Source organism: Callithrix jacchus, chromosome 11, assembly GCF_049354715.1.
Source record: "Callithrix jacchus isolate 240 chromosome 11, calJac240_pri, whole genome shotgun sequence".
Lineage (NCBI taxonomy): Eukaryota > Metazoa > Chordata > Mammalia > Primates > Cebidae > Callithrix > Callithrix jacchus.
In genome coordinates, this window is record NC_133512.1 from 18,636,230 (window position 1) to 18,660,336 (window position 24,107).

The 24,107-nt window shown below is 47.1% G+C and overlaps 1 protein-coding gene across 27 annotated transcripts in view; it reads right to left on the reverse strand.

The window, feature by feature from the left end:
* Positions 1-20,395, reverse strand: part of COBL (cordon-bleu WH2 repeat protein) — a 288,078-nt gene extending 267,683 nt beyond the window's left edge. For 13 of the 27 annotated variants that reach the window (XR_013523869.1, XM_035253433.3, XM_035253431.3 and 10 more), the window contains exon 1: positions 20,180-20,395. Coding sequence is in view for 22 of the 27 variants with exons in the window: in XM_035253433.3 (XP_035109324.2) it covers positions 20,180-20,220 (41 nt within the window). In the remaining 5 variants the exon portion in view is untranslated. Of the gene's footprint in view, positions 1-13,523; positions 14,880-15,847; positions 15,975-20,179 lie in introns of those variants that run through there. The other 14 variants (XR_013523868.1, XM_035253429.3, XM_035253418.3 and 11 more) reach the window with 3 other exon arrangements.
* Between the last annotated feature and the right edge of the window lie 3,712 nt (positions 20,396-24,107).

Below are 24,107 nucleotides of genomic sequence, written 5' to 3' on the forward strand. Positions count from 1 at the left end.
TGGTGAAACCTCATCTCCACTAAAAACAAAAAAGTAAAAGCATAAATTAGCCAGTCATGGTAGTGCTCAGCTGTGATCCCAGCTACTCAGGAGGCTGAAGTGGGAGAATTACTTGAACCTAGAAGTCGGAGGTTGCGGTGAGCTGAGATTGCACCATTGCACTCAGCCTGGGCAACAAGAGTGAAACTCCATCTCAAAAAAAAAAAAAACAACTACTACTTTAGTCTTAATTCTAAGTAGAGGTTTAATAATTTTCTGTACTTGATATTGCTAGCTTCTAACTAAACCATGACATCCTTGGGGTCCAGCAACATAGGCATGTTTTTGTATCCCCCTGGAGACCTAGCATTGTCTTTATACATGGTCTATGCTCCATTTATATAGAATTTAAAGTTTTACTGGTATCATCTGGTCAAAGTTATCAAAGTTGTTTATTTTAAAAAATGTTGCCCAATTAGGGGAACACCACACACCGGTGCCTGTGAGGGGTAGGGGACAAGGGGAGGGAGAGCATTAGGACATATGTCTAATGCATGTGGGGCTTAAAATCTAGATGACGGGCCAGGCACAGTAGCTCTCGCCTGTAATCCCAGCACTTTGGGAGGCCAAAGCAGGCAGATCACCCGAGGTCAGGAGTTCAAGACCAGCCTGGCCATCATGGTGAAACCCCATCTCTACAAAAATACAAAAATTAGCTGGGCATGATGGCAGGTGCCTGTAATCCCAGCTGCTCTGGAGGCTGAGGCAGGAGAATTGCTTGAACTCGGGAGGTGAAGTTTGCAGTCAGCCGAGATTGCACCACTGCACTCCAGCCTGGGTGACAGGGCAAGACTCCACCTCAAAAAAAAAAAAAACCTACATGACAGGTTGATGGGTGCAGCAAACCACCATGGAACTTGTATACCTATGTAAAAAAACTGCACACTCTGCACATGTATCCCAGATACTTAGAGTTAAAAAATAATAATTAACATATATTTTTTTTATTTTTCCTAAAAAAATTGCCCAACTAACTGGAACCAATGAAATACTCTTGCAAATGCCTAGAGAAGCACAGAGTCGCTGATGCAGGCTTGTCCTTTCAAGACTGTCACTGACAGAAACTACTCTGCAAGGGCTGGGACATTCCCAGCAAAGCAAACAGGACATCCTGGAGACAAGGAGATGTACAACACCCACGCAGGACCATCAGTTCACATTCCGCGTTAACTGTCCCATGCCTCTGGCCTTCTGTGGGTCCCTATAAATGACGTGTCCAATAACTGCCATCAAAGCCCAAGAAAACTTAGGGCCAACCTAATCTCCTCAGCTTTCTTGTTAACCTTTCTGAAAAGTTCCAAGTCCTGGCAGCCTCAGAGAAGTCTGCCCTTCTCCATACCTCTTTACCCTCCTAAGTGATCAATGAAAATGTAAAAATCCTCACTGAGTAATCTCTAAGCGCCTATTTACGTAAGACAATCTTGGAGATATTTACAGCTCGTCTGGCCTGGCTGTGGCTTAGGTCTGGAAGGAGTGTTATATTTAAGAACTGCTTCAGCAAAATGATTTTCTGAGAAGTCTTTCATAAAAATAAACCTGACTTATCTTAGCCCCACCCTACAAGTAGAACTAACTGCTCCACTCCTTGTTTTCTGGGTGTTCATGAAGCACTTTGCACGTATCTCTATGATAACACCTGTTGTAAGGGACTTTAGAGATCAGTCCTCTCTCCCTTATTGTGGGATCTGTCAAAACAGGGAAGCCCATGACATCAACACACAGGAGAATTTAATTAATGCTTAATTTTTAGATATCATGAGCCAATTAAAGCAATACATTTTAAAATTATCCTACAACAGAAAAATGGATCATCTCATATTTAAACCTTCATAGTATGTGGAACAATAGGACAAACAAAACAGGGACAATTGTACATACAGGATTTCAACTTAAAGTTTGTCCTAACGTGGGAGACATTTGATTAAGCAAAGGCATTCCATTTTTTTTTAATTAAGTTTGGGTTTACTTTCTTACTTTTTCTTTTTTATTCTTTTGTTTTTGGTTTTGCTTTTTAACCAATGAATTATTTTACACAAGTTAAATATTTCACGTCTTTTTTTGATCAATAACTGAAGATAATTTTTTTTCTGAGCAAATAATACTGCAGGAAGTCAATGAGATAAATGACTCTGAAAGTATTTTACAAAACAGTTTTTGTTTCATGCTAGATGTTTGCTTGGGAGGATTTTTGAGCATTTAGATGTTACTGATTACTCACAGGGAGGTGCTAAGTATAGCCTGAGAGCTTGCTTGCAATCAGGGCTGGACCACCTTTTTCCAAAGCAACTGGGTTAAACCATGTGAAGTGCCTTACAGACATGTATTTCTTGAAGAGGAAATTCTGGTACTGGAAAACGACCGTGCTGCATGTACTCAGGTCTTTTCAACTGAACAGAACTCCCAGGCTGGCCACTTTAGGAGCCGGAACAACAACTCAACTAATACACATCAGTAATAGACAGCTGGGTGTAATATTGAATGATGAATGAAAGGATCATCTTTAGCTAAGGCTGGATGTGCGCCTTCAAACACTCTTTTGAGTCCCCTCCCTGCTGGCCCAGGTAGCATGTCCCTGGGAAGAGCTGAGGCATGTTTCTACTGAAAAGCTCCTCAGTGATTTGGATGCACATCCCTGGTTAACACCCACCAGGGCAGAATCCCGCCCTCATATTTCTGCAGGGAGACTCAGTATCAAGCAAGGATGAGCGAACATAACATTTATAGCCCAGATAGGGCAATGTGGTAGGTGAGACAGGCATTCTTAGGAATGATACCAGCTGTTAACTGGGACGGTCCCAACTGTGGCATGTGGTCACTTTTCAGTACCTGAGGTTTTTTGTTGTTGTTTTCAAAATACGGTGACCTAAGTTTTTCATCATTCCAAAAATCTCTTTTTATTTTTATTTTTATTTTTTTGAGATGGAGTCTCATTCTGTTGCTCAGGCTGGAGTGCAGTGGCGCAATCTCAGCTCACTGCAACCTCCGCCTCCTGGGTTCAAGCAACTCTCCTACCTCAGCCTCCCAAGTAGCTGGGATTACAGGCACCTGTCACCATGCCCAGCTAATTTTTTGCATTTTTAGTAAAGACAGAGTTTTGTCATGTTGGCCAGGCTAGTCTCAAACTCCTGACCTCAGATGATCTGCCCACCTCGGCCTCCCAAAGTGCTGGGATTACAGGCTTAAAGCCACCATGCCTGGCCTTAAAAATCATTATATAAACAACAATACAGACTTCTATAAAGAAAACTGCCACGTGCAGCCCTTGGTACATAAAAAAACCAACCATTAGAAAACTTTGTACCAGTGGGATTTGATTATAAAAATATCCTCTTCAGAGGCCACTCAATGCATGTTTTTTATGCATCTTCACTAGGAGTTTAACCAAGTTGCTTTGGGAAAAGGCAATCAAAACTATATTGCCCTCTCGTAGTTGCAAAGTATGACCACAAATGTTTCATACTAATCTCTTCCAAATATGGGATCTAAATTCCCTCCACCCCAGCAACAAAGCAGGTGTGAGCAAGGCAGGACACTCCACTGCTCTTACTTGGCACGTGGCCCATTCACCATCCGAAAAGTAGGGAAAGAAATGCTCGCCCAGCAGGCTCATGAGTGTGTCTTGTGTCAAATGAATACACAGATGTTGGGACTCTGAAAGCTGCAAAATGGTGCAAATGTGTCCATTTTCGCTGTCGACCCTGTCACTCCACATGCTGCATGTAATCCCATCCTACTTCAGGAGAATAACAAGCGCATTGCCAACGCGATACTGTACCATCCAAAACTGTAAACAAAGCTGCAGCGACTTTGTTTGAGCACAGATGATATCGAGGTTCTGGGGTCACATCCACTCATCCCAGCACGTAAGCCCCTTCTCTCTCTTTTTTGTTTCGTTTTGTTTTAAAGATGGGGTTTCACCATGATGGCCAGGCTGGTCTTGAACTCCTGACCTCAGGTGATCCACCCACCTTGGCCTCCCAAAGTGCTAGGATTACAGGCGTGAGCCACCGTGCCCGGCCACGTAAGCCCCTTCCCAAACCTCAGCTCTCCTCTTCCTCCTCTACCCCAAGATACTCTCCACCCAGACTCTCCCCAGCACAACCTTCATGGAGTCAGAGAAGCACCATCTGAACAGCTTTCCCTCAACCACAAATGGCATAGGCCAGGAAAGCCAAGAGGAGGTGTTGCTGGGGGGTACTTCGTATCTTTCTGCCCTGAAGCCAGACAGGCTGCACAGCACACCTCCCAAAGATGAGTCACAGCACCTTCCAAGTCCATGAGCATGCACGCGCGCACACACACACACACACACACACACGCACACACACTCACACACACATACACATGCACACACACACACACACACACACACACACCCTCCTCTGGGGCTGGACATGCTTAAGACACCAAGGAATGCCAGCAACAGTCACATGTAGCTGCGTCCACTGCCTGACTGCCCAGGAGGAGTTGGCTAAACAGCAGTGTTTAGGAGATGGCAGTGAGCTGAGATTGCGCCACTGCACTCCAGCCTGGGCAACAGAATGAGACTCCATCTCAAAAAACTAAAAATAAAAAGAGATTTTCGGAATGATGAAAACTTAGGTCACCATATTTTGAAAACAACAACAACCTTTCTAAACAGCAGTGTTGGCTGTTTAGAAAGTACTATATTCCAAAGAACTTATGCAAATCCTTTGCTTCAATATTGCTGGAACAGAAAAGAAGGTAAATCTATGGAGGCTAGAGACATCAGATTTTACCTATCTTCTCCTATCTGTCTCTCTTCTTCCCTAAAGTCACAGGTTTCAAAGGGGCTGAAGGGTTCATAATCCCTAGCATATCAGTCCAGGTTCCAGGGGGACTGACTCAGCACGCTGGCACTCCTCAAACCCAGTTGGTGTTTCCTAAGGAGAATGGGTGCTGCAGCCCTGGACCCAGGAAGAGGCTGGCAGTCCTGCTCTGAGAACAATGAAACATGAAGAGCTGAAATGGTGCCAAGGGAGAGAGGCTGCTGCAAGGCTTCATGGCTACAGGGTGGGTTGCCACCCTGAGCAAGTTGCTCAACCTCTCTGAGACTCCGTGTCCTCCTCTTCAAGAATGGCACCTATGTATACAGGTCTACTAGGGGGATGAGAAACATAATGCAGGAAAAGATCTCTGTGCCACAGGTAACCCATGACTCCACAAGACAGGTCATCGGTACCCTACCTGAGGCACCATCAGTGACCATGTGCTTAAATATTGCAACGACGTGAAGCTGCTGGGAAAGTTTGTGGAGGCTCACTCTCAGTGGTGCACTTGTATCACTGCAAACCAGTCCACAGACCATGCCTGGACTAGAGCTGGCCTCCACGGCCCTGCAAACACACACGCATCTCTGACCCCCATGACCCACTGCCTTTGTGCCTTCTTATTTCACTATTACATGTGCTCATGCTGGTCTTAGATTTCAGAATTGAAATGGAGGTTGTTTTGTATTTTTGTTTTTGTTTTGAGACAGAGTCTTACTCTGTCGCCCAGGCGGGAGTGCAGTGGCCCAGTGTCAGCTCACTGCAACCTCTGTCTCCTGGGTTCAAGCAATTTTCCTTCCTCAGCCTCCTGAGTAGCTGGGATTTACAAGCACCCACCACCACACCCAGCTAATTTTTATATTTTTAGTAGAGACAGGGTTTCACCATGTTGGCCAGGCTGGTCTCGAACTCCTGACCTCAGGTGACCTGTCCGCCCCAGCCTCCCAAAGTGCTGGGATTACAGGTGTAAGCCACCATGCCCGACTGAAACTGAGGTTATTGAAGTGTGGAAGGCTCTCACACCTGGCCCAGCATGTCATGTGTTATGTTATAAGGAGCCATGTGCTCCTACCGGCCTGGATCTGCATCCCGTCATGACCACCCAAGTGATGCGGGCCCGCGGTCTGAGGTTTGCTGTCCTCATGGGCAAAATGGGAGCATGTTTTCTCCAGGAAGCTCTGGAGAAGAAGTGATAACTGCCAGTCCTCCTTTGAAGACCGAGGACTAAGCTCGCCACCACATTCACTTTCTCTGGGGACACCCGCAACCTCCCAAGAAGGTGACTTGTTCCTGCCACTCACAGTTCCTGGAAAACCCTTCCCACCCCTCTCCCCACTTCTAGCTTAGACTCAGAACTGTCATCTGGGCCCCTAGGATCCTTTCCAGGGATATCTGAGCTGCACATGACTGGGTTAGGAGTGCACGCTGGGCTATGTGACCACAGACTCCAGATGTGGGGACACAATCTCACTCTGCCGTCGGCTGCCCCTGGTCACCATGTTAATATCTCATGTCCCATGTGACTCACTGTTAAAATGGGAAGAGCACTCTCACCCCGAAGGCTGAGATAGATGAGGAGTGAGTGCAGTGGGATACAGATACACGCACCGCCCACGGCGCAGGCTGCTGCTCTGACGCTGGCCATCCCCTGCTCCCTCCTGTCCTGCCCTGGGCCACTCTCCCCCCCTCGGCAGCTCCCTGGCAGAGCTGTCTCCTCTCTGAGACTAGAGCCCCCAGAAGACGGTTCACACCTCACCCCCAGCATAATAAATTTGGAGGGGGTCCCATAAATAAAGCAATGATGCCATCATTTCCCAGCAGTTACGTTTAATAAAAAAATTCTACTGCTAAAGTAAATTGATAGGACCATTAATTTTTTTTCTAAAGATTTACAATTCTGGGTTGGATGTGGTTGCTCAGGTCTGTAATCCCAACACTTTGGGGGGCCAAGACAGGGAGGACTGCTTGAGGCCAGGAGTTCAAGACTGGCCTGGTCAACATAGCAAGACCCTATTTCTTAGAAAAAAATAATAATAATTCACAATTCTGGTAATAATTGTGCTTTCATAATACTGGAATTTAACTGAGATCATTTTTACTTGTTGATAATGAATTGCCATTTTAAAAGACGCTATACAGGGCACCAAGCACTGTTATCACAGAGTGTTACAGACTCCTCACCCCTCAGCCCCAACCAAACGGCCGTGGTGACTCAGTTTTTGGCATGTGCTATATCGCCAGCTCAGTCTTCCCAGCGTAATGCTGAAACTATGACAACAATACCCCACTCACAGGGCTGCCAGCTCAGAAACAAGCTACTGTTTTATCACTGCAGTAGAAACCTGGACCTCACAAATTAGAATGTTTTAAAATACAATACATTGATGTTTTCCCAAGCCTCATGACAAAGTAACACAATAAATCATAATTTCACATTCGTGCCTTTACATTTGCATGCAGAGACAGTCACAAATGCTTTACGCCCTTTTATAAAATCTAGGGACACAAAACCTGATCGGATGTGGAAGGAAAGCCCACCGTCTGAAACCAGCAATTCCGGGCCAGGCATGGTGGCTCACACCTGTAATCCCAGCACTTAAAGAGGCCAAGGTGGCCAGATTGCCTGACTCAGGAGTTCAAGGCCAGCAAAACCCATCTCTACAAACAAAGAAACAAAAATACAAAACCAGCAATCCCGTCTCTGTGCACACTTGACTGAACCATGCATGCGGGGGAGGCCCCACTAAAGGTGAGAGGTGATGGGGTGGCATCCCCAGTTCTCCAGGACAGAGGGAGCCACAGAAACAGAGGCATCATTTATCATTACTTTCCTCTAGCAAAAATGGACTCATTCCACAAGGAAGTGTGTGAAAGCAACTGGTGTCCATGTCTGGGAGAGGGATTTTACCGAGCTCTTAAGATGTTACATGTGACAAACACAGAAATGCATCCAAACTCAGCTTATCTGCTGATCCAACTTCAAACAGGGAAGGTATAAATGTCTTCTGATCAGTTCTGTATGGGCCCTTTCCTTACACGTCTCCCAGTAGGTCTACAGACTGGCTGAGGATTTTATCTAATATCCAAACATCTTTTTTTTTTGAGACAGAGTCTCACGCTGTTGCCCAGGCTAGAATGCAATGGCGTGGTCTCAGCTTACTGCAACCTCCGTCTCCCAGGTTCAAGCAATTCTCCTGCCTTAGCCTCCTGAGTAACTGGGATTACAGGTACCTACCACCACACCTGGCTAATTTTTGTATTCTTAGTAGAGACAGGTTTCACCATGTTGGTCAGGCTGGTCTTGAACTCCTGAACTCAGGTGATCTGCCCACCTCAGCTTCCCAAAGTGCTGAGATTACAGGTGTGAGCCACTGCACCCAGCCCAAACACATTTTTATAGGCGGTCATTCAATGTGATTATTTTTCTCTGAGTGGTCTGCAGAGCTGCTGAAAGAACATATGGAACGGGCTGCTGACTGCATGCACGCCAACACGAATCTCAGACATTGATTTTGATGTTCTTTTTAATGGGTAAAGAGTATCATGGAATAACACTGGCAGCTCCCTGAAGTTCAGAGGGAAGTGCCCAGACACGAGTGCTCCCCCAAAACCACTCGCTGGTCCAGTAGTCAGGAGGCCATAATCCAGTCCCAGGTTGTCACCAACACCAAGGTCAGCTTGGAAAGTGATGGTGTGAGAGAGGCAGCCACAAGTGTGTGACAGAGAAATCATGGTCTTGCCCTCCTAGCATCCAAGAACTGCTAGGTGAGTAACACAAACAGCACAGCACAATGACCTCTGTTTAGAAGTGGTGAGGCAGAGGTCACAGGTGGCTCCAGCCTTCTAACAAAGCTCTTCCAGTGGGACATGAGTCACCATTCATTCTCCCCAGTTTCCAACCCACCCTGTCCAGCCCGTGACTTCCTCAACATGTGACGCACCAGGTCCTGGAACAAACTTATGTTTACTACATCCACTGAAAGACAACTTACGAATACAGGCTATGATTTTTATTATATTTCTAGTGCCATTTTTCTGTTCTAAAGCAACAGATCGCTTCAGATCATTAGACTCGTTAGTTTCCTATCAAGGGGGCAGTGGCCGCCTATCTACCATAAGAAAACAGAAAACGTTAGCAGCCATATTTCCTACTGGAAAGGCAATGCAAGTCTTAGTAAAAACAGGTGTCAGGATACAGCCTCACATCTATTACATGTTCTTGGTGCAGAATGATGGAATACTGGCAGAAAAACAATAATGAGAAAATAAGAATATTTTATAATGAGAAAATAATTGAAAGACAATAGGAACTGTCATCTGACAGGCAGTGCACTGATACAGTGACTCCTGGTCTCTAATTTTCTCGTAAAACCCTGCAGTCCAGGCACCTCCACCTTAGTCATGAGGAACAAGAAGGCCAAACAGTCCCTCTGAATGACACAGCTTTCAGGGGAAGGGTAGATGTGCGGGCCTTGTCCTTCCACTCATGTTCTGTAGGTTGACACCCTCACCAAGAAGTTACCAGAGAGCTGCAAACCAGCCATGCTCCCCAGAGCACAGCCCCCACCCCTCCAAATGCCAGTACCACTAGGTAGTGCAAGGGCCAGTCCCTATATCACGATGACACAACAAAGAGGGACAAAAGCTGAGACTTGTGGAAAATCTGCTTCAATTATATGTCACTTTCACTATTTAAAATAAATCAGAACTCCTTTTCATGCCAATAAATATTGAGCATTATAAAAACACTGCCCTAGGTAAAAAAATGTTATACAAATGCAATGCATTCCCCTCCCAGGCACATGGGTAAATCATGAAAGCCAGCCCAGTTTAAACACAAGCCATGCATTACTTCCCATCAGGCTCTGCAGCCAGTCTTACCCCTGACTATAAGAATACTGTATAATTCTGAATTCAGAAAATGAAAAGTAAACATCAAGAAAACATTTCAAACACATAATTTTCCACTGAGGTTGCTGTCTAGATACCTCATGTAAAAAGCAATATTTTCCGCAGATCCACAGTTAGAATAAAAAGACAAAAGGTGCTTGGGAGCAGTGGCTCATGCCTGTAATCCCAGTACTTTGGGAGACCAAGGCAGGTGGATCACAAGGTCAGGAGTTCAAGACCAGCCTGGTCAAAATGGTGAAACCCCATCTCGAACTAAAAATATAAAAATTAGCTGGGCATGGTGGCACGTGCCTGTAATCCCAGTTACTCGGGAGGCTGAGGCAAGAGAATTGTTTGAACCCAGGAGACAGAGGTTGCAGTGAGCCGAGATCACACTACTGCACTCCAGCCTGGGTGATGGAGCAAGGCTCTGTCTTGAGAGGGAAAAATTGTACTTGATGAATAAAGATGGCCGTTGCTTTTCACCTGAGTGTCTTGAGGTGTGAACTGTAATACAGATGGGTAGGGTGCCAGAAGCATAGCAACATTAGGCACCATGAACCTAGAGGTGGCTTGGAAGTGCCACGCACCAGAGCTATCTTCTCCCTATGCTCAGCTCATCCCTGCTGGACGATGTTAGCCTCTAGAAGCCCGGACACTGGCCAGCACGCCGCGGCCAACAGGGCCCCCTCACCTGCAGAGGAGAGGCCCTCAAGGGATCACCCAGCTCATTAGTGAGGCTCTTGCATCTTGAAGCAAGGGCTGTCTAAAGTTATTCAAAGAAAACACAACTAGCAAATGTGTGCATCTGGGTTCTGTGTAGCTTCCATTTTGAAGGAAGCTCATTTATTGAACAGAGCAGACCTCTGGGTTTTCGTTAAATTAATCAGCCCAAGACACTGAGCTGGCTAACATCCAGTACGAAAGGGAAGGCTTTTCATTGTTTATTAATTCATCAGCCAGTACCAAGGCAGAACATCCTGCTTTGCGGAGGGGGAATCTTGATTCGACTCCTTACACTAATTCAAAACTGCTCTGTGCCAACAGCAGCCGAGTTTGTTCCTCTTCTATCACACACCATGTAGTATGAAAAAGTAAAATCCCACCTTGGAGTCTCAGGAGTCACACATCCGAGAAACACGTGAGTTCTGTCACAATCAAACAGGTAATCATGAAGCTCCTATACCAGGAATAAGTTGTAAGGATGTCTGCAGGCAGACTGGCTTTTCATTGCAAAATGCTGCTGAGACACTCGGGAGCTTCAGAAATAGAGCAGAGTAACATCTTCTTTCACCATGCCGAGAGCCAGAGCAACAGCTTTCACAAAACAGCTTTGGAAATGAGTTCCGGGCTTCAGCGCAGCCCAGCAGGGTGGCCAAGGATGAGGACATGGACACTAACAAGAGACTTCAGAGTCAAGTGGCAATCTCACCTGCAAAACTGAGAGGACAGGCCGGGCACAGTGGCTCACGCCTGTAATCCGAGAGCTTTGGGAGACCAAGGCGGGTGGATCACGTGAGGTCAGGAGTTCAACACCAGCCTGACCAATATGGTGAAATCTTGTCTCTACTAAAAATACAAAAAATAAATAAATAAATTAGCCAAGAGTGGTGGCATAGGCCTGTAATCCCAGCTACTCGGGAGGCTGAGGCAGGAGAATTGCTTAACTCCGGGAGGTGGAGGTTGCAGTGAGCCTGGGCGACAAAGCAAGACTCCATCTCAAAAAAAAAACAAAAACTAAAACTAAACAAAACAAAATGGAGGGGACAAGAGGACAGTGCTGTCCTACCAATGTCAGAGGGCCCTGATGAGAGAGCCAGACCTTCCATGCACAATGAGCAGGCTTTGGTCATCCCTGTCAGTGGCTTAAATGCAGAGAAATAAGACAAATCTTTGTGAAGAACATTTTTGTGTCCCCCTTCAGAAATCTATCATTCCAAAAATGTGAAACATGATGGTAAGTAAAAAGAAATGGACTAATAATAAGGAAATATTCCACACTGAAGTATTTTTCAGTTGACTCTAGTTTCCAAACTAAGTTTCCTGACTTTGCTGTTTATTGTGAAATTCACACATTTAACTGCATTCAGAACATAGTCTGATTATGCCTTAGGCCATGGAAACCAATCAACTATTTCTGAGAAGTGGTAAAGCATAGCCGTTTAGGGGGTTGTCACAGCACGGGAAACATTCAGACTCCATCATCCCAACTTACATTTTTAAAATCCAATTGGGTGGCTTGGCTCTTGTGAGACATCTGCAATTCGCTCTTCCAGATAACCATTATCACTGTAGTAAGTGGTTTAGGCAGGAGTAGAAGGGAGAAGGTTTTCAGCTCCACCCAAAACCAATTCTACCTGGTAGCTACAGACAACAGGCAAGACGGACGGCAGGTGGGCGGATGGAAAATGTTTAGACTCTGGCTGCTGTCGATCAGGCTCCCTCCAGCCTTACGGTTGTCGCACTGAACATTAGTGGATTTTGCGCTTAATTAAGAGGGTTCTAGCCGACCAAACTGTATTTACAGAATAAAAAATTAGCCAGATGAACAAAAGTATACACTTTGGCTGCATTAACACTCCTACCCAAGGCTATTTTTAAACACAACTCCCAAGCGATTAAGTCTGAAAACCGCCGGAACTGATTTGGTGATCAGCTGCTTTGCCGAGTGCTGGGAGTTGGCTTTAACTGCTCGCCCACTCTCACACAGACAGACAGACAGACAGACACACACTCCACTCCAACACACAGTCACACACACTCACACATACACTCACAGACACTCACACATACACTCACACACACAGCTGGCTTTCCCATTACAGCCCTTAGCCTAAGTTTGCTACTTATTTAATTGCTCAAACCATCCACATGTAATTGCAAAGTGAATCCATTTGGTATTTCTCCTCTTCCAGTTTTATGAGTCCTTAAGCCACACAGAGCGTGTAACAAGGTCTCTCTCCAACCTGCCTACCTCCTCCAAACCAGCAGGAAGCTCTGACTTTCCCAGGTGCAACTACTCTAAGAGCTGGGGCTGGAGGATCCTGCTCCCTCACTCCTCCAGGATGGCGCCCACTATGAATAAGTGGAAGCGGCTGGCCGTAGCGTGGACAAGGAGCACAGAGACATCTTAAAAAGCAAAGGACCTCAGCAGCCTTATGCGTTGCAGATGCAAAGTCCTGGTTACCGCTGGCCTTTGGGATTACAGTCTTAATGTCACTTCCTCCCCTTGGATGTCTGGCAAGCATGTGCTCTGTTGGTCAGAGCTCTCCGGGACGTCAGTGTGCATCACAGCAAACTAAGGATATGTTTTACAGAAAGGGCAGAAACTGTCAGGGGCACCCCTTCCCAGAACCCTGGTGGGAGGAAGAGGAACCACGTGCTCACTGGAACCACCTACCCATCTGTACACTTAACACCTCCATTCCCCTGGCCCTCACAGGATTCGTAAGGGTCGTGCTGGTGGCTAAGATCTCCGTTCCCCCTGCCTCCAAGCTGCTCTTTTAATGACCATGGGATTATGGTTGGGCCAAGAGGACATGAGCAAAGGGACTTGTGTGACTGGCAGGTGGAGCATGAAAGGATAGGGTGCACCTCCCCCTCCTCAGGCCAGGCTGGAGCAGATGGAGACTACACACCAGCCACAACTAAACACCAAATGAAAATCAGCACGTCTCCGGGAATGCAGCACCCCAACACCAGCCCGGGACTCCTGAGGTGAACTTTGAGATAGGAGAGAGACTTATCTCCTCTTTAAGCCACAACCACTTTACGTTCCTCAAAATAAGACCTCTTAACACCTACCAGATCTGCACCAAACCGTGGTACGTGGCTGGCAAGCTGAGTCCAAGCACATCAGTTCCAAATATTTTAGTGCCAGTTGATCTCTCTGTTCTCATACAGGCTGGCAAAAACAAGATTTAAGCAGCAATTTAAGAAACAGTTTTTTTTGAAAGAGGGCTCTAGAATATTCTGAGAACACTGAATCATATGATTTTAGAGCTCACGTGAGTCTTAAGACCATGTTATCTAACTCCCTCCACCAGCAAGAAGGAAGCAGAGGTTGTGCTGTGTATCACATGCCACAAACCAATGACACAGAAGCTTACAAAGTAATAGTCCTGACTCTAGGGAGCTGAGAATTCATTGGGTCAGAGAGGCAAGTAAAGGGACAATCGAATCCCACAGGAGGTTTCCGGACAGGGGAGGGCGTGAAGTGTGACAGTTTGAACAATGAGCTGGGGGTATTCTGAGAAAGGGGCAAGAAAGCTCTCCAGGCCAAGTCAAGAGAGAAAGCCTGAGACCCGGGGTGAGGAAGTGGCAAATCCAGCGGCTAGAGCCTCCCTGTCCACTGGCACTGGCTGCACCCAGCTATTTAAGTTTAAATGGATTAAAATTTTACAAGGTGAAAGACTCAGCTCCTAGTTGCAGTAGTCACCAGTCAAGAGTTCAGAAGCACCTGTGTCGAGTAGCACTGGCCGAGGACACTGGCGCCTGGCAGAAGCGTCATCAGACAGCCCTGAGCTGAGCAAGTGTGGAGGGGCCCCATCAGGATGGGCCTGCAGGCTGCGCGGAGAGGGGGCAATTTCACATTGGACGACTGGCACCAGGGACCAACGCTTCTTATTACTGACACAACTTTCTTTCCACTGATCCTCCCTGTCTTCCATAGAAGAAAGTCAGTAGGATTAACAAATAAGCAGAGGGCACTGTGAATGAGGGAAAGATGCCCTGCCTGACCCTCACCAGCCTCTGTCTGGAGTGAGGTGGCAGCATCCCTAAGGTAATGGCTCCCCACGGGGATTCAGGTTCTTGGGCAGTGAATGCCAGCGGGCCACCTGGGAGACAAGAGATGGGATCAACCAGGCAGGACTCCTGACTTAGCTGGCTTATCTTTGGAGGGCTGTATTTTTTTTAAGAGATAAGGACTTTATTGGTTTCTCTAAATCAACCAGTGCCTTTTCTTACAGGAATCACTGGGTGTGGGGCAGGTGGGAACTGCATCTACAAAAGTATTTGTGGTCTGGGAATCTGTCTAATCAAAGGGATCCATGAAAAATATACTTTGGCAGTTGCTTAAGAAGCTTTTTCTCTTTTTGAATAGAAACATTTTTAGCTGGGGGATTACTCTAATGGGACCTGGGCTGTAGAAGACAAGGCCCTGGTAGGGACAGCTTGCCACCTGATGAGGAGAGCAAAGGGAAGCATGCTAACACCCGGAGAGACCACAGAGTCTCTCCCAGCTGGGGAAAGCCATCGTTCTCTGGAGGGGCTGGCTCAGAAGCACAGGAATGGCCCTGAGACAGGCGGCAGGAAATAGACGCACTGTTGGGGACCCATTGCCTATTGTCATACCAGAGAAGACAGCAAACTCTAGTCTAGAATAAATAGCACTAGGTCTTCAAAGTACTGACCACCTTAGTTTTGCAAGAAGTAACGAAAATCATATAAAGAACACATGAGGAAAAACCGTTTAATTCTATTCCAGGAAGAGACAGAGGAAAAATAAGGAATTGTGGAACCATAAAAGAAAAATGACATAGACTAACCCATCAATTCAGGAGTAAAGAGCCAGCAAGTGGCCCTGAAAAATACAGAAACACTCAAGTGACAAGGTGGAAGTGAGACAGCAAAGTATAAAATGGGGGAGGTGGAAACTAAAATTTACAACTCAAATAAATAAAATCATAAAAGCATAAAAAGTCATATTATCAATACATCTCTCTGTAGGAATGTAAGCCAATATCAAATACAGTATTTTAAAAAGAGAAAAAGAACAAAGATGAAGATACATAACAGCTTTCAGCGAGTCATAAAATATCAACTTTTTGTTCAGCTATAGTATAAGGTAACTGAAAAAAACCACTAACTAAAATTAACCAACACATAAAACCTTCATAATTAAATGTGGATAGGCACAGAACAAAGGGAGGTAAGAAAACACCACATAATAAATAGAGGAACTCAGCCAGTGACGGAGGCTCATGCCCGTAATCCCAGCACTTTGGGAGGCTGAGGCCGGTGGATCACGAGGTCAGGAGTTCCAGACCGGCCTGGCCAACTTGGTAAAACCCCATCTCTACTAAAAAAAAAAAATAGAAAAATTAGCCGGGTGTAGTAGCACACACCTGTAATCCCCGATACTTGGGAGGCTGAGGGAGTAGAGTCACTTGAACCCAGGAGGCGGAAGTTGCAGTGAGCTGAGATTGCACCATTGCACTCCAGCATGGATGATACAGTGAGAATATGTGTTCCCTGACCAAAACATAAAAATGAAATTAAATAAATACAGGAATTCTGTTTAGTGTATTTACTAAGTCCAAATCTAAATCAGAACCAAGTGTTACCATATTTCAGATTTACATGTCCTTGATCTAAATATTAACACTACTTTGCTCTCAAATATTTATGCTCGCTTTTTTAAATTATAGATAAATTACAGAATTAAATTTAATTATAAACTTATAACAAAGCAAAAAAGGCCTACAAACCTAAACTACTTATTATAGTGTATAGATACATCCTATAATCACCGTTTTCTTAATAATCACGGGAGCACTTGAGTGAACACAGATTATGACTTCATTCCCTGGATCCCAAATTAAGGGGTTCACAGAATTGAGGTCTGCATATATGTGGGGGCTGTTACTCTGCCCGGGTCAAGGCTCCACCCAATAATAATCCACTCTGCCTTTGCACCGGAAGTCACAAGAAATCACAGGAGGGACTGTAGGCAAGGTTCCTGGAAGCAGGAGAGATGCGACACTTAACAAATACCTTCATTAACAAATCAAATCATAGAACCACCGAGAAATAATAAAAATGCTGAGACTATGTGATATCATGACACAGAAATGTCCAACCCTTCTAATTCATTAGCAAATATTATAATTATAAAACATTAAAATTCCTAGGCCTACTCTCTACATTACATCAACCAATCCTTAACTTTTACTTTATTAAATAAATTGCCAAAATAAACAGTACCTCAGAAGTAACATCTTTTAAAAAATGTTGCTCAAATCTAGTGGGAAAAGTTTTATGTAACAGATCGTTATACATGCTCTCATTTGAAAGAATGTAAACACGTTCTCTAACACTTTAGCCAAAAGCCAAAGGCCTAGAGACCTAAGCTTTCTATTATGGTGTGGAGTTAATATTTCCTTAATATTTATATGCTTATGGGGGGTTAATACAAAATGTCATTGTGGCTGGCCCGTGTCACTATCAAGAGTCACAGACCTTCTACAGTTAATACTATGTGTGGTACCGACAGGTCTACAGTAGCTCAAGTTACCCACTTCTATTTTTTAAAATTTCTTTTGGTTCTAATAACTTGATTAAATAAATACAAATTTATGCAGAGAAATGAATAACAGCTATGTTTACATGAAGTCCACATTTTGACGAAACTGATTAGCAAAACTTCCACGGATTTTTACATGAGCAAACTGCTTGAATACAGCCATTGATCAAATGCACCAGCTGTTTTGACATTTCATGCCATTGGAGATTATTGTATTCTACAGAAACATGTCTTTCCTCCATAGGAAAAAAAAATTTAAGCCTCGTCCTGCCAAACAGCAAGCCTTCTTCTGTCCTTTATTAATACAGGGTCCAATGGGAAATGTAGCCCTGTTCTAAACAGTGGACTACTGGGATGGCTCCCACAGATGTTCAGACAAACGCAAGTAAACAGATAAAGTACGGAGTTAAATATACTTTAAAACTTCACCAAAAGGCAATCTGCCTTTATTTGTGTTCTGAATATTCTGTCAATTCTTATACTTCAACTTAGCTCTAAGTCACAACAAGTCTAACTTGCTAGTTTTTGCACACAGCGTCTTTCCTAAAAGCACAGTTTCCCCGGGAGTCAAGTAGTCATACGTCACTGTTTTAACAAAATTCCTAGTAAAAAGCATGCAATTTCAATCCAAGTAAAAATGTGTACTTGTGTTTTTCACAAAGATAACTAATAACTACCTGTTAATAATTTAGCCAGACATAGAGTCAGTGAGTTTACATTCACCAACCTATCTCCCCTCCAGTAAACCTCTAGAAGAGCGTTTGTAGGCCATACTTTACAGGGTGAAATCTTAATTCACTGCACCCAGTCTAGCTTCTTTGTACACAACACAAGGAGGAGTGGTCGTTTCAGCAACAGCCGCAGCTCCGCCGTATCAGTTTGTTATCACGTGGGAAGAGGGTGGCTTACCGAAAGTTTGATTTTTTAATCAACAGTTGCAGAATCAGATAGAAAACAAATTTCCCTCAAGCACATTGCAAAGGAGTAAACTCAGTGAAGAGCCAGTAGATTCTGACTGCCACCAGTAATGTGCTAAAGTCAGATACTTGACGGCAATATCTAACCTTTATAATTAGCAAGCATACACCATAATTATATAAAATGCTCAAAGACCTAATACTATTTATTTCTTCAGATTTGAACACAAAATTGCTTCTTATTAAATATGTAATTTTTGTCTGAAGAAATATAAGGATATTAGTATTTTCTTGATGTTTCTTCACTGAAAGTATTAAAAAATGACAAAGTAATTGAGAACAACAGAAGTTAAAAATAGTATGTCTAGATTTCTTGGACAAAGATGTCTGGACAAGAAAACTGGACTATGGATGAGTAAGGGAAAAGAACTGAATGCATCAGGAGTAATAATTTCAGGTTCTCCATAGCAAAAATCCTTCGCTTTCCTTTGCCATTCAAATGCGAAGGCCAATCGGAGCTCCGGGAGGCAGTGAGAAGGCCAGCCCTGGACTACCTCTCGCTACACAGTACCAGGCTGAAAAGAGTGCCACGACTTAGGGTCCGTCCTTTCACTTCTATCATCAGACTCCGTTCAAGGATTTTACAGATACTCTTTGAATACAGTTTTGCCGGCCTTTTAAATGTTCTCTCTGTCTTCATATTTATTTATAAGGTAATAGTGACAAAATAATTCAGTCTCCTTAAATAGGTTCATTTAATAGGCTATGAAAGCCACAGATTTAAAGATACCTCTGTTTCACATTTCCCTATGTTATTTTGGGATGTCTATTACCATGAAAAAGGATTTCCCACATTTATTTTCTTTCTGGGGAATTTGTTTATTCAAAGAGAATTACATAACCACCGCTAAGTGCACTGCAAAAAAAAAAAAAAAAGAAAGAAAGAAAAAGAAAAGAAAACTTCTTTTTAACTTTCCTCAGCTTCAGGATTATTCGATTTGCTAACCGGGCTCACTTTTTCCTGGCATTAAAGAAAAACTCTAAAATTTAAAAAAGAGCCCGACTGAAAGTCTTTTATACACTTGGGCAACACGTCTGCCTATGGGCACATGGGCAGGGTGAGTCAGTAGGACACAACTGTAAAAGAAAAAAAGATTTGTTGTCCCCAAAGCTGCCTCCCTCAAGTCCAGTTGCCATAGCAGAAAGTGGGCCCACTCGGTAAGCAGGTGCAGGGCTCCCCCAACCCTCATTCCATTTGCAAGACTCATACACATGTGCTCCAGGCGAGCGAGCGAGGTCGAAGGTCCCCGGCGCGCGGCGCTGAAATCTACTAAGTCCTCCCGGACTGTGAGCGACCCCGGGGCCCAGCCTGCGCGGCCCGCCGGGATGCCGGGCACCTGGCGCGGGATCCGGATAAAGAGCGGGGCTGCTCGCGCTGTATGAGGGAAATTACTCTTTCTGCGAGTCAAATCCTGAAGGTGACGTGTAATCCCTGCACGCAAGGTGTGGGGACGGTAAACAGAAACTGGGAGAGGTCTGGGCAGAAGCCGAATCGCGAAGACAGGGATGGGCGCCCTGACTCGCGGGTCCGCTTCGGGGATCTGCGCCTCAGGCCTGGCCCCACCAGCGCGCCCCTTCCACTGGAATAAAGACAGGGAGGGAGAGCCGTTACCATGAAACCCTCCGGGCAATCCGAGTAGCTCCCGAGAGCGTGGGGCCCGGGTGGCCGCGAAGCCCTACCCTCCACTCCGCCAGAGAGCCGACCCAGGGGGTGCCGCCACCGGAGGAGGGAAGACTTGGTCAGAACTCCGGCCGGGGACAAGCCCGCACGGAAGCTGCCGAAGTCAAAGGCCGGGAGTCCCCTCGCTCCCCCACCGCCCCTAGGGCAAACATTCGGGGGGCCTGAGGGGAGCTCCGAGCTGAATGGGGGTGGTGCTGGCGGGGACCCCTATAAGGACTTTGGCACACAAGCCACCCAGCGCGAAAAGTGCGCTCCGGCCCTAGCCGGACACGGTTACCTGGGCAACGACCCGGGCGCCCAAAGTACACAGCACGCACCACCACCCAACACCAGCACCCAAAACCAGCACCGCAGCACCTGCTCCACCACTATCACCAGCACCCGCTGGGGCAGCAGAGAGGGCGCCCAGCCCAGGAGCGCGAGGTGCGGGCGCGGGCGTCCGAGCCCCGCGAAGCCCCCGCCCCACCCCACCCCTCCTGGCCTCGGGGCGGCTTACCCGGTCGGGGGCTTGGCGGCCAAGGCGCGCGACGCGTCCATGGTGCCGGGGGCTGGGGCACTGGCGGTGATCGGGCCCCGCGAGTTAGGCGCTGGCTGCGGCCGCCACCGCTGCCGCCCTCATTCACTTTTTCCGCGCTGACCCATCGTCCTCCCACGCGGGCCGGCGGAGGACAGCGGCGGAGCCGGGCGGACGGAAGGGGCAGGAACCGTCTCTGGCGGGCGGGGGCGCCGGGCGCGCTGGGAGGGGCTGGCGGCGGCGCGGGGCGGGGGCGCCGGGAGCAAGGTGCGCCGCGCCCCCGCCCCGGCTGGCTCCGCCGCGCCCACCGGAGCGCCGCCCACGCCCCGCCCCGCCCCGCCTGCCCCGACCCGAGCCCGGGCCAGTCCCGGGGCACGCGTCCGAGGAAATAGTCTCCTGACACCTGGCCCCTGCACGGACACCGCGGCTCTGCAGAGGGCTTATCCCCGGGCTCCTCCACTTTGCGGGGAGCGCGCCCCTGTCTGGGCGGAGCGGGGGAACCCGGGGCCGTCCCCTCCCGGGCGGAGCTGGGGGAGGGGAACCACCTGGAGCCTAGAGGCCGTGCTAGGGCGAGGTGGGCGGACCAGCGCCGGAGCGCAGAGGTTGGAGGGTGAGAAGCGTGTGTCCGGCGCTGCTCTCTGACCTTTATCCGAGCAACAGATGTCTAGTGCGTGGGGTCGCAAAGTGGGAGTCCCTACCGCGAGCGTCAGCAACACCTGGGAACTTGTTAGAAATGCAGATTTAGGGGCCCCACCGGGTCCCATGGAATCAGAAACAATGTGGGCTGGAGCGCGGCCTCGCTTTGCTAACAACTCAGTCGCTCTGGGTTAATGCACCTGATCAGCTGGGCGCTTCTGTGGCACAACTCTACCACTCCAATGCAGGCTGGCGGGCATATATGCAGGTCCTGCCGGCCACCCCGGGGCCCAGAGCAAGCCAGCCAGAGGTCCCTGATGTGCGGAACTTCACCTCCACTCTCCCAGATCCTGGTTGGTATGATGGACTGACCTATAAAAGTGGCAGTTTCATATGGTTTCAATAACTCGAGTAAAAGACCAGCAAGAGGCCAGGCCTGCACGGTGATCAGCGTTGGAGGTGTTGCTTCCCTTGAGATCTTGTCACTGGATGAGGTATCCGGAGGCCTGCGGAGCCTTCCTCCCTCTGATCCCCTGCTTTCTCATTAACTGAAGGAGGAGGGAGACCAGTCTAGATGCAAAATGTGAGTCCTTGCCGTGGCTGGCAGATCTTGGGGGTTCCCTAGCTCCCACCTAGAACGGTTTCCGAAGTCTTGCGATGGCCTTGGGGCTCACTGCCCCGCAGCCCAACCTCCCATTTTCTCCACCTGAGTGGAGCCCTGTTCCGGCTCAGGGCCTCTGGCTGGGATGCTCCTCCATAGTGCTCTCCTCCTGCTCCTTCTTATCCCGTGGTCTCCCCAGGAAGACTTTCCTGGCCTCTGTGTCTAAAACTCCGAGTGGGACACAGTGGCTTACACCTGTAAACCCAGCACTCAGGGAGGCCACCGCCGGAGGAGTCTTGAGCCCAGGAGTTGGAGACCAGCCTGTACAACTCAGGAGAACACTCTACCAAACAGAAAATTAGCAGGGCATGGTAGCACACACTTGTAGTTCCAGATGGGGGCAGGCAGGGAGGATAGCCTGAGTCTACGGTGAAGTTGAGGTGGTTGAGGTTACAGGGAGCCGTGATCACAACATTTCACTCCAGCCTGGGCAATGGCATGAGATTCTGTCTCAAAATACAAAATAAAAGCAGCTGTTACTCAAGTTCCTGACTGCCGCCTTGTCCTGATTTATTTTCTGAGCATTTGTCACTGTGTGTGTGTATATGTATGTGTGTGTGTGTGTGTGTGTGTGTTATATTTTTTTATTTTATTTATTTATTTTTTGAGATAAAGTCTAGCTCTGTTGCCAAGGCTGGAGTGCAATGGTGCGATCTGGCTCACTGCAACCTCTGCCTCCCAGGTTCAAGCAGTTCTCCTGCCTCAGCCTCCTCAATAGCTGGGACTACAGGCACCCACCACCACTTCTGGCTAATTTTTGTATTTTTAGTAGAGACAGGGTTTCACCATATTGGCCAGGCTGGTCTCGAACTCCTGACCTTGTGATCCGCCTGCCTCCACTTCTCAGTGCTGGGATTACAGGCATAAGCCACAGCACCCAGTCACTTATCTATATTTAAATAAGTTTTTATTTATAAATAAATGTTTACGTGTAATGTGGGTTATATTTATAAACATGTTGTTTATTTGAATGTATAAAATTTGTATTTATGTAAACATAAATACACATGGTGTATACATTATATATAAATGGAATAGAAAGATATAAATACATATTCTATTCCACATATATTTTGCTCATGTGTTTGCCATTGGTCTCCTCCCTAGAATGTGATCTTAGCAAGCACTGGACCTTTGTCTGATTTATCACCCCAGCATCCAGGACAGTGCCTGGCAGGGTGGAGGCAGTGCTCAGTAAATAAGTGGTGCACTGAATGAATGAATCTCCTCTAACACCTTGGGTGTGGGTATTAGAGAGTCTCTCTCAAGATCTGGGGAACCCCTTTTTACTCTGGACACCACTATTGGGAAGGGCTGCTCAGGAGGGGCCAGAGCTGAGAACTCGACTAGGCACTGTGGGCCAGATTCCATTGAAGTTCCCAAGGGGAAGTCCGCCTCCCAGGTGATGCATGCTCCAAGAACCTGGAAGAGGCAGCAGGAGAAAGTATGGTGAGGACCTGGGGCAAAAGAAGCCTGAAGTAACCCAGTCTCAGATGCTGAGCACAGAAGGCAACAGGAAGCCTGAAGCAGGTGGAAGGTGAAGAGTTTCTAAGAGAGCTCCACAACATCCAGGAAAACAACGAGAAGGAGGTGATGTGCCCCATCCAGGCAGAGATGCAACTTGCTCTTCTAGGAAGAAGGTCCAGGTGACTAGGCCTGGACAACCTCAGATCCTTGCAAGGCCCCCAAACATCTACTCAGAAACCCAACAGGAACTTGTTTTCAGAATGTGGAGGGTTAAGCTTGGAAAGAGCTGCCACAAAGAGACGGAAGGTAAGGGTCAGACTTGCTGCCAGAGGGAAGAGCTGCACGCTGTGGCCCAGCGCCTGGAGTCTAAATGGGCCAGGCCTGCCAATCACTAATAACAACTCTGGGGAGGGGCAAAGAGCCTGGGGGGCAGGCGGGGCCTGGGACCCAGATTCTGTGCATGTTGCCACCCACACTTTCCTCACTGGTAAGGGCGCCAAGAGAGGCACCTATGGAGAGTTGTTTTCCAAAATTGTACAGTTCAACAGATATTTATGAACATCTACTGTACTCCAGCCATTGTCTGCCGTGTGGATGTGGCTACCTCATAGGGAAGGCTAGGCAAGAAAATCAGAAGTAACAGGCAAGGCTGAGCTCTTCCAGACAGACAGTGAGAAAGAAGAATAGCTGATGGGCTGAAAGCAAAGGGCTGAGCGGGGTCTTGCAGAAGTCTTGTAGAGGATCTGTCACCAAGAGTGCCTACCCCTTGTTGTCACTGAGTAGAAGGCGCTCCTTCCTGTTGTTTGGTATAATGGGCTGACCTATGAAAGTGGCAGTTTCATATGGTTTCAGTAACTCAAATAAAAGACCAACAGGCCAGATCAAATGATCTTCAGCAGAGCAAATGGCACAATCATACGCAAGGGAAATTCAAAGGGAAAAGTGTTCTTAATGGACTCTCCTGCACGTGCATTGATTCATTGATTGATTAATTGAGATGGAGTCTCACTCTGCCGCCCAGGCTGGAGTGTAGTGGCTCGATACAGCTCACTGCAACCTCTGCCTCCCAAATTCAACACTTCCCTGCTGCAGCCTCCTGAGTAGCTGGGATTACAGGCACCCACCACCATGCCTGGCTAAGTTTTG